We start from the raw sequence: 11,356 nt of genomic DNA, 5'->3' as shown, positions 1-11,356 counted from the left end.
CTGTCCTACTGCCTAACCCCAACGGTCTGGATATGACGTCAGATTTCAACTGAAAACATACTGCTGCACAACAAACACAACAACAGATATTCATTTCCTGAGCCTGGGGGTGTGAGAGGGACATCGATTTCATCAGGGGGGGAAGGAGAGAGGGTGTGCTTTTATGTCTACGTTCCAAATGGTACCCTATTCCCTATATAGCGCACTACTTTTGACCAGAGTACATAAGGGTCTGGTAAAAAGTAGTGCACTGTGTAGGGAATAGGGTGCCAAATGTCCCTTCTACATGCGAAGAGGATCCCTGGCTCAGCTGACAGGGACAAGGCTAAAGGCTCTAATTAATGTGACACCAAGACAGAAGGAAAGGCCACTTGAAGGCATCCTCATTGCAAGCCTCCACCGAAGGCGTGTTATGATACAATTACACAGCGCCGAGGGCAGACTCTAGCCATATGGTAATATGGTAAAAATCACATGCATGAAATTAGAGGTAATGTAAGACTCTATTTCTATCCGTTTGGGGGTGTCATTTTATTTATTTTTTCATTGACAATGGTTTCACTATTGAAGTCATATCAAATATATTTTATGAAGCCCTTTTCACACCAGCAGTTCTCCCAAAGAGCTTTAGACACCCGGCCTAAACCCCCCAAAGAGCTTTACAGACACCCAGCCTAAACCCCCAAAGAGCTTTAGACACCCAGCCTAAACCCCCAAAGAGCTTTACAGACACCCAGCCTAAACCCCCAAAGAGCTTTAGACACCCAGCCTAAACCCCCAAAGACCTTACAGACACCCAGCCTAAACCCCCAAAGAGCTTTAGACACCCAGCCTAAACCCCCCAAAGAGCTTTAGACACCCAGCCTAAACCCCCCAAAGAGCTTTAGACACCCAGCCTAAACCCCCCAAAGAGCATGCAATGGGCAGGCAGCAGCACAGTGGCTATCGTATGGCACTACCAACACTATGACTGTAGGCTATATTTGATTGACTGTATATGTAATGGTTTTCGGGTAATGTTAGCATCAGACATCAATCTACCGTCTGAAGGGAGTTTGTAACCTACTTACCTGTCCCTGTCACTAACCCTCGACCCCATTCTCGTCCTCATTGGTCATCTAAAGGTAAACCAGAGGTAAATCACAATTATGGGAAAAATATATTCCCAGTGTTGGTTTTCATCGACCAATAAAATGGAACTTTGTTACAGTACAGGGGACATAATTTACTGTACTGCGAGCTGCGATTCAACCTATTTGATTTATGTGTCATTCGACCAATTCAGATAGACCTCATGAATCATTCAGCAGTCCAGAGATGACACCGGAATGGGCCAATGGTAAGCCCCCGGGGGCGTTCCTTCCGTACGTAACGTAACGCGCCCTCCTCCAGGGTAGGAAAACATTACGGACGGTGAGTGTGGACCGTGTCAGGAAAAATAGCTTCTTGGAATTTTTTTTACTCCAGGGTTGGAATACTTTTTTGTGGTGGTGGGGGGGTCTACATGATTTGTTACAAGCACAAATCCATGTATCTGTCGTCTTGGAATTGAGTTGTAGTAATCTTCACGGAGCTTGTCTTCTCACCTGGGAGGACGCCGAGTCCCGTCAGCTGGCGGTCGGGATAACTATTTCCGCCGTGTTGTTCGTGGTATGACGGCTAGCTGATAGCTGGGACCGCTGCAATGCTAGGTGGTAATGAGCCAGATCACTTTTTTTTAGCTGAAACAGTTTAAGTGGATATTAAAAGGTACGTAGCTTTCACACATGTTAGCTACTCCGTCTAGTCCTAGCAAGTAGGTGGATATGCTAACTTAATGTGCGGTAAACCAGCTCCAGTTTTAAGTTTCAGCTAGTGCTTGCTGCAAGCTAGCCGAGTAGCATGTTATGGCTAGCTTTGAAGGTTTTCACGTTCAAGTCCCATTGATTTAGCTGTTGTCTATCTGATTAGCTAGTTAGGTAGCTAAAATAACAAACTAACCGTAGCTAGATATCCATCATTGGCTGAAGCCTAGATTGAAACTAAGGTTATTTAACGACACCTGGGACTCTCCAGTCTGTGTGGACCGATCCCATGTTATCTATTCCTTTCCTTTTAGCTAGAGAATATACATTTCATTTCTATCTACTGTTCGCTACTTATCTACTACTATACATTTCATTTCTATCTACTGTTCGCTACCTGGATATGTAACTCTCAGGTATTGTAACTCGAAACGTGACCGATAGTAATCACTGATTGAGTGACATGTGTTTGTAGCCAGTTGTAGCGGACACCGCCAGTGGTGCCAGGCTGTCACTTATTAGAGGTTTTTAATGGGACTCGGTGTTCTGGGAATCCGGTGACGCCGGGGAATAGCCCTGTAACGGTACCTCCGGTTGTTTTCTCTGCTGGCTAATCCAGATTTTATATGACACTTTTCGCTAGTTTTATATTTTTATTAGTCAAGAAGACTATTTTATCGACGGGCAATAGTCGTCATATGGATGATGTTTTGTTAGGTGACAATGGTGCTAGTCATCTGGCCATTTTTTAAATATATTGTTTTGCAAGGATAATGCATGATGGGTCCAGTACAGTTACTGCTCTGGACCAGGTGCATCATGGGTCAGTACAGTTACTGCTCTGGACCAGGTGCATCATGGGTCAGTACAGTTACTGCTCTGGACCAGGTGCATCATGGGTCAGTACAGTTACTGCTCTGGGCCAGGTGCATCATGGGTCAGTACAGTTACTGCTCTGGACCAGGTGCATCATGGGTCAGTACAGTTACTGCTCTGGACCAGGTGCATCATGGGTCAGTACAGTTACTGCTCTGGACCAGGTGCATCATGGGTCAGTACAGTTACTGCTCTGGACCAGGTGCATCATGGGTCAGTACAGTTACTGCTCTGGACCAGGTGCATCATGGGTCAGTACAGTTACTGCTCTGGACCAGGTGCATCATGGGTCAGTACAGTTACTGCTCTGGACCAGGTGCATCATGGGTCAGTACAGTTACTGCTCTGGACCAGTTGCATCATGGGTCAGTACAGTTACTGCTCTGGACAAGGTGCATCATGGGTCAGTACAGTTACTGCTCTGGACCAGGTGCATCATGGGTCAGTACATGATTCATCATGATGATTAAACAAATCTAACGGTTTTCTAGCTAAATTGTAGTACCGGTAGTGTAGTTTTGTGGTGTGGTGTACCCCAAGGAATGGGGAGTCATAAGGTGAATTCTCCAATTTGTAAGTCGCTCTGGATAAGAGCGTCTGCCAAATGACTTAAATGTAATGTAAATGGGAGTGGAATGGCCAAATGACGATCCGAGATCCACAAGCTATGATGACAGTCTTGTGTTTCAGTGGTCGTAGTCCAAATAGAGTAGTCTTGTCATAGCGGTCTAAGAACACGTATTATGCTGTGGATTTGCCCGTACCGTATGTATATCTTTTCACCTTTGTGTGTGTGTGTGTGTGTGTGTGTGTGTGTGTGTGTGTGTGTGGTGACATACAAGTCACAGGTACGACTGCAGAATTTGGGGTGTGTTCTTTGCAGCAGGCATCCCCCCCTCTGCTCTCCCTCCAACGCTGCTTGTAACTCTGTTCCTTTCTCCCATATAGGTTGTTCGAGACAAAGGATAAGGAATACCTGGTTTTTGTATGATTCTGGAACGGTATTCTTCACTACAGTTACCAGCATGCACAGCGGCAGATGTGACAGCCCCAGAGGCAGAGATTCCACAAGCCTTCAATGTGTTTGTTCTGGATGTTTTTGAAGGCATGTCTCCACCACCGCTGACTTTGGATTGTCCCCCATTTTCTATTTTTCGGATCAAATATTAACTATGTGTCGACGCAGCAGCTTGGCTTTGTTTTGGATACATTTAACACTTTGAAGTGAGTCGGACTGGGAAAATCGACAAAAAGGAAACGCCAGCACGGGGACAAGTCAAACATAAAGGATCCTTTCCCCTAAAGAAATATCATGGCATCTGTGTGGAAAAGATTACAACGTGTGGGGAAACATGCCTCCAAGTTTCAGTTCGTGGCTTCCTATCAGGAGTTGGTGGTGGAGTCCACCAAGAAATGGTGAGTTGGGACATTGACTACACACACTACACACCACACACACTACGCACCACGCACCACACACTACACACCACACACACTACGCACCACGCACCACACACCACACACCACACACACACACTACACACTACACACCACACACACACACTACACACTACACACTACACACTACACACCACACACCACACACACCACACACTACACACCACACACACACACACTACACACCACACACTACACACACTACACACACTACGCACCACACACTACACACTATACACACACACACACACACACACACAGGAAAGGCTGGTAGTGAGTATTGTCGTGTTTAGGTAAGGAAATAGACAGTAGAGTTGGGACACAGCCTGCAGATGTGTTTCAGTAGTAGCGTGCCCTGAGTCACTGGCATTCTAACACGCCTGCGATCCGGGACAGATGTTAACGTGTTGGAGAATGGCATGACAAAAATGCCTGTCTTCGAGCGAGGAGAGGGGATGGGAGGAGAGGGGATGGGAGCTAATGTCAGAACAGTTTATTGTGCTCTGAGGGGTGGGTTTGACTCTTCTCAAGAAAGCCTGTCTGAGGGGAGGGGGGTGTGTGTCAGAGAGAGGTGTGTTTTCCCATGGCTGAAGTGTGATCAGTATTTAACACTCTGAATCAATGGGTGACAGAGCCACACTCACACTCTTTCTCAAATGGTCTCTCATCTATTCCTTGCGTCCGTCCTCGCCTCGCTCTAAAACATCCTCTTGCCTCTAAAACCTTGCCTCTCCTCTCTCTAAAACCTCCTCTCCTCGCCTCTCTCTGAAACCTCTCTCCTCTCTCTAAAACCTCCTCACGCCTCGCTCTAAAACCTCCTCTCTCCTCGTCTCGCTCTAAAACCTCCTCTCGCCTCTCTCTAAAACCTCCTCGCTCTAAAACCTCCTCTCTTCTCGCATCGCTCTAAAACCTCCTCTCTTCTCGCATCGCTCTAAAACCTCCTCTCTCCTCGCATCGCTCTAAAACCTCCCCTCTCCTCGCCTCGCTCTAAAACCTCCCCTCTCCTCGCCTCGCTCTAAAACCTCCCCTCTCCTCGCGCTAAAACCTCCCCTCTCCTCGCCTCGCGCTAAAACCTCCCCTCTCCTCGCCTCGCTCTAAAACCTCCCCTCTCCTCGCCTCGCTCTAAAACCTCCCCTCTCCTCGCCTCGCTCTAAAACCTCCCCTCTCCTCGCCTCGCTCTAAAACCTCTCCTCGCCTCGCTCTAAAACCTCCCCTCTCCTCGCCTCGCTCTAAAACCTCCTCTCTCCTATTTCTTGAACTGCGTTATTGGTTAAGGGCTTGTAAGTAAGCATTTCACGGTAAGGTCTACACCTGTTGTAATTGGCGCATGTGACACATTTGTTTTGACATGCCTTCATCAGAGTCTTCTGTCAGGGTCTTCTGTAAAGTCCCTGTGTCAGCTTTCAGAGAAAGTCAATCCAGAAATCTGCTCTTCTGTTTACCACAGCATTTCCTGTCTCCAAAAGCCACAGCCTTCCTCTCAATTCAATGTAATGGCTTTATTAGCATGGGAAACATATGTTAACATTACCAAAGCAAGTGAAGTAGATAATAAACAATAAAAATTAACAATAAACATTACACTCACACGCTCTCTCTCTCTGTCTCTATCCCCCTCTCTCTCTCTCTCTCTCCGTCTCTATCCCCCTCTCTCTCTCTCTCTCCGTCTCTATCCCCCCCCCTCTCTCTAATGTAACGGACCGGACGTGACCCGGCCTGTCTAATGTAACGGACCGGACGTGACCCGGTCTGTCTAATGTAACGGACCGGACGTGACCCGGTCTGTCTAATGTAACGGACGTGACCCGGTCTGTCTAATGTAACGGACCAGATTGGGCTATAATAATAGATAATAATTTAGTAATACAATATATATATAATAATTTAATTATATAATAATATATAATCATTTAATAATATATAATAACATATAATAATTTAATAATATATAATACCATATAGTAATATATAATACCATATAATAATATATAATACCATATAATAATTTAATCATATATGATACCATATAATAATATATAATAATATGATAATGTATAATAATATAATAATATATAATAATATAATAACATATAATAATATATAATACTTTAATAATATATAATACCATATAATATAATAATATATAATAACATATAATAATATATACTACCATATAATAATTTAATAATATATAATACCATATAATAATATATAATACCATATAATAATATATAATATATAATACCATATAATAATATATAATACCATATAATAATATATAATATATAATACCATATAATAATATATAATACCATATAATTATATAATACCATATAATAATATATAATACCATATAATAATATATAACATATAATACCATATAATAATATAATAATATATAATAACATATAATAATATAATAATATATAATAACATATAATAATATAATAATATATAATAACATATAATTTAATAATATAGTATATAATAATATAATAATATATAATAACATAATAATATAGGTCTCTTTACATCCTGCATCTGCAAGACAGCCGGTCTTGTTTTTGTCCTTTTCTCAGCCCTGGAATGAATCCCAAATGGCACCCTATTCCCTACCTAGTGCACTACTTTTGACCAGAGCTCTATGAAGCGCAGCCCTGCTGACGAAGGAAATCAAATCACATGTTATTGTTCACATGTTTGGTGAACAACGGGTGTAGACTAACAGTGAAATCACATGTTATTGTTCACATGCTTGGTGAACAACAGGTGTAGACTAACGGTGAAATCTAGTGTTATTGTTCCTGTTGGTAAACAACAGGTGTAGACTAACAGTGAAATCTAGTGTTATTGTTCCTGTTGGTAAACAACAGGTGTAGACTAACAGTGAAATCACATGTTATTGTTCACATGCTTGGTAAACAACAGGTGTAGACTAACAGTGAAATCTAGTGTTATTGTTCCTGTTGGTAAACAACAGGTGTAGACTAACAGTGAAATCACATGTTATTGTTCACATGCTTGGTAAACAACAGGTGTAGACTAACAGTGAAATCACATGTTATTGTTCACATGCTTGGTAATCAACAGGTGTAGACTAACAGTGAAATCACATGTTATTGTTCACATGCTTGGTAAACAACAGGTGTAGACTAACAGTGAAATCACATGTTATTGTTCACATGCTTGGTAAACAACAGGTGTAGACTAACAGTGAAATCTATTGTTATTGTTCCTGTTGGTAAACAACAGGTGTAGACTAACAGTGAAATCTAGTGTTATTGTTCCTGTTGGTAAACAACAGGTGTAGACTAACAGTGAAATCTAGTGTTATTGTTCCTGTTGGTAAACAACAGGTGTAGACTAACAGTGAAATCTAGTGTTATTGTTCCTGTTGGTAAACAACAGGTGTAGACTAACAGTGAAATCTAGTGTTATTGTTCCTGTTGGTAAACAACAGGTGTAGACTAACAGTGAAATGCTTCCTGACGGTTTATTTTACCACATTGCAGAGGTCTGTACACGGGGTCTCTGGTTCTGTACACGGGGTCTCTGGTTCTGTACACGGGGTCTCTGGTTCTGTACACTGGGTCTCTGGTTCTATACACGGGGTCTCTGGTTCTGTACACGGGGTCTCTGGTTCTGTACACGGGGTCTCTGGTTCTGTACACGGGGTCTCTGGTTCTGTACACGGGGTCTCTGGTTCTGTACACGGGGTCTCTGGTTCTGTACACGGGGTCTCTGGTTCTATACACGGGGTCTCTGGTTCTATACATGGGGGGCTCTGTACATGGGGGTCTCTGGTTCTGTACACGGGGGTCTCTGTACACGGGGGTCTCTGGTTCTGTACACGGGGTCTCTGGTTCTATACACGGGGTCTCTGGTTCTATACACGGGGTCTCTGGTTCTATACATGGGGGGCTCTGTACATGGGGGTCTCTGGTTCTATACATGGGGGGCTCTGTACCTGGGGGTCTCTGGTTCTATACATGGGGGTCTCTGGTTCTATACATGGGGGGCTCTGTACCTGGGGGTCTCTGGTTCTATACATGGGTTCTATACATGGGGGGCTCTATACATGGGGGGCCTCTGGGTCTGTAGACGGAGTGTCTGGTGCTATACACAGGGGTCTCTGTACACGGGGTTCTGTCTGATCGTGAACGCACAGTCTCTCAATCCCACTAACAGCTACCGGCTTTCTCTGTTACACACACACACACACACACACACACACACACACAGTCTCTGGAAGAGATTAGAGGGCTATGAGTGTTTGAGAAGTGAGTCTCCCGCTGGACTCCTCTGCCACCTGTCAGTCTCTCTCTCACACAGGCAACCCGTTGGCTACGTCCTCCTTCACCAGGGAAATGCTTATCTTTACTGTGTGATTGTGGGGGTTGCAAGCTGTTTACTGCTGTGACATTGTGTCTGTCTTATGGCGAGCACGTGTTCCTAAGAGTCCTCTGTCTTTCAGCGTGGGAGACGTGGCTCGGGCTCGGCGGCCATCACATTTTGTCAGCCTGCGATTGTCAAGCAAATAACTGTCGGTCTCACAGTAATTGACCGTTTTAATGAACTGAAACACATTTATCATCTTCTGTATTCCACACAGCCTACAAGCCACCGATACTGACCTTTTGGAACATCTATATTTAAAAAAAAAAGTCTAACTTCATGTAATATAGCCTACACCTTCACCATAAATCCATTACTAATTTTAGACAGGTGGAAAGAAGCATGATATGAAGAAAGTGTAGTCTATTTCAGGAGAACAGAACAGCGGTCTCTGACTTGTCCTTATGTTCGGTCCTGATCTGGCTGTGTCATATGGCTGTGGGCGACACTAGTTCAGTTAGCAAGATTAGCTTAGAATTCAATGTCATTATTTTATAGTATGAAGAATAAATTTGAACAAAGCTGAATAAAATAGAAAGGATATTTTCTCCAATTGATTTGAGGGACACGTGGTTATTCTGTGTTGAGCAGTTAACCGAGAAACAGGTCGTCCGATCTGCTTCATTTACAGTTATTTATGACACATTAGTTGTGATAAAAATATCGGGCTATATGTTTTGATTTGAATACATTCTAAGGCTGTATGATTAGACTTGAGAATGTTTCATTAAAGTCACGAGCTCTGATTTGTTTGTTGTGCAGGCTGCACACACTTCATCAGTCTCTCATTCACAATTTGACAAGCACTTGATAATATTCTCGCCAGGCCTTGATTTTTCCCCAGCTGCATCCCCCTTGTGTGGCCGTAATTCCCCCTAAAATAATCCATGCCTCTTGCGGCCAAAGTGTCCGTTGTGCTCTCGGGCTGAATATAATAATGAATAATTCCTTTTTCCTGGCTGCCAGTCGCCGTGCTCCGAAGCATCTCACTCACATGGCTCTCTCAGATATCTCCATTTTTATTAGCCAATGCTGGTCACGTGACCGTGTCCTTCTCAAAGGCCTCTCAGCTCTGAGGTGGGCTGCAGGTGAAGATGGAACGCTACTGCAGATGTTAGAACTGTCCACGTGTTGCTTTTCAACAGCCAATAAGATGAGTCGGCTTAACGACCAGCAGAAGCACTGGAATCTGTCAATCTACTATCCCACATAGTACAAAGTTGACCTATTCTACTGGTCAACTTGTCCTTCTGTGCGAGAAATAGATATTCCTAACATAGTCTGGGACAGTTGTGGGATGTGATAGATCCCACATTAATATAACCACTCCCAATTTTATTATTATTATTATTATAATTTTTTTTTTTGAAGAATGAGGTTGATGCAACAGATCAGAACATTTTAGCTTAAAATGTTGATAAACTATTAGGGTATTTCTTCACATAAGCGCAGCAATGCGTACACCGCAGTACATTTACATTTAAGTCATTTAGCAGACGCTCTTATCCAGAGCGACTTACAAATTGGTGAATTCACCTTCTGACATCCAGTGGAACAGCCACTTTACAATAGTGCATCTAAATCATTTAGGGGGGGGGTGAGAAGGATTACTTTATCCTATCCTATGTTATAATGTCATAACAGCTGACACAGCTTGTCATTTACATTTACATTTAAGTCATTTAGCAGACGCTCTTATCCAGAGCGACTTACAAATTGGTGAATTCACCTTCTGACATCAGTGGAACAGCCACTTTACAATAGTGCATCTAAATCATTTAAGGGGGGTGAGAAGGATTACTTTATCCTATCCTAGGTATTCCTCGAAGAGGTGGGGTTTCATGTGTCTCCGGAAGGTGGTGATTGACTCCGCTGTCCTGGCGTCGTGAGGGAGTTTGTTCCACCATTGGGGGGCCAGAGCAGCGAACAGTTTTGACTGGGCTGAGGGGAACTGTACTTCCTCAGGTCATAACCTGTCATGACCAATATGTTTACACCTGTTGTGACATGTTGCGTTATTTTATTCTTCGGCTGAGGGAGAGACATGAGGGAGGCCGATTTTAAGTGAATGAATAACGTTTTTGGCTTTGAAATCCTCATATTTTGCACAATGGTTTACATATTATCACAAACGCAGTACTAGGGGAGTGAATTGATGTTAGTTTCAGCTGTAAGCGAGCAAGGAAAGTTAGCCTACAAAATTGGAAGCTACCGGTATCTTCTGCTATTGTAAAGCTATTCAGGCTCTGTATGGAAATAGTTTTGCCAACAGTTTCAACATGCCAGGTCACATTTTTATAGTGTGTGAACTTCTGTGCAGGAGGAGAAGAGAAATCAAAATGAAACAAAGTTGTATTTATCACATGTGCCGAATACAACAGTCTCCATCTCTACGGGTCTCTCTACAGACTGCCAGTCTCTACGGGTCTCTCTACAGACTGCCTGTCTCTACGGGTCTCTCTACAGACTGCCTGTCTCTACGGGTCTCTCTACGGGTCTCTCTACAGACTGCCAGTCTCTACGGGTCTCTCTACAGACTGCCTGTCTCTACGGGTCTCTCTACAGACTGCCTGTCTCTACGGGTCTCTCTACAGACTGCCAGTCTCTACGGGTCTCTCTACAGACTGCCAGTCTCTACGGGTCTCTCTACAGACTGCCAGTCTCTACGGGTCTCTCTACAGACTGCCAGTCTCTACGGGTCTCTCTACAGACTGCCAGTCTCTACGGGTCTCTCTACAGACTGCCAGTCTCTACGGGTCTCTCTACAGACTGCCAGTCTCTACGGGTCTCTCTACAGACTGCCTGTCTCTACGGGTCTCTCTACAGACTGCCTGTCTCTACGG

General features: G+C 43.7%; 1 protein-coding gene across 1 annotated transcript in view; it reads left to right on the top strand.

Moving 5' to 3' along the window:
- Positions 1-1,384: 1,384 nt before the first annotated feature.
- LOC135513365 (EH domain-binding protein 1-like) overlaps positions 1,385-11,356 on the top strand; it is a 311,950-nt gene continuing 301,978 nt past the window's right edge. The window contains exons 1-2 of the mRNA XM_064936292.1: positions 1,385-1,749; positions 3,609-4,076. Of these exons, the coding sequence (XP_064792364.1) occupies positions 3,973-4,076 (104 nt within the window). The 5' untranslated portion in view covers positions 1,385-1,749; positions 3,609-3,972. The remainder of the gene's footprint in view (positions 1,750-3,608; positions 4,077-11,356) is intronic.

The sequence above is a fragment of the Oncorhynchus masou genome, chromosome 24, assembly GCF_036934945.1.
Source record: "Oncorhynchus masou masou isolate Uvic2021 chromosome 24, UVic_Omas_1.1, whole genome shotgun sequence".
NCBI lineage: Eukaryota > Metazoa > Chordata > Actinopteri > Salmoniformes > Salmonidae > Oncorhynchus > Oncorhynchus masou.
Note: the sequence above shows the minus strand (reverse complement) of the source record. Positions and strands in the feature narration are given on the sequence as shown.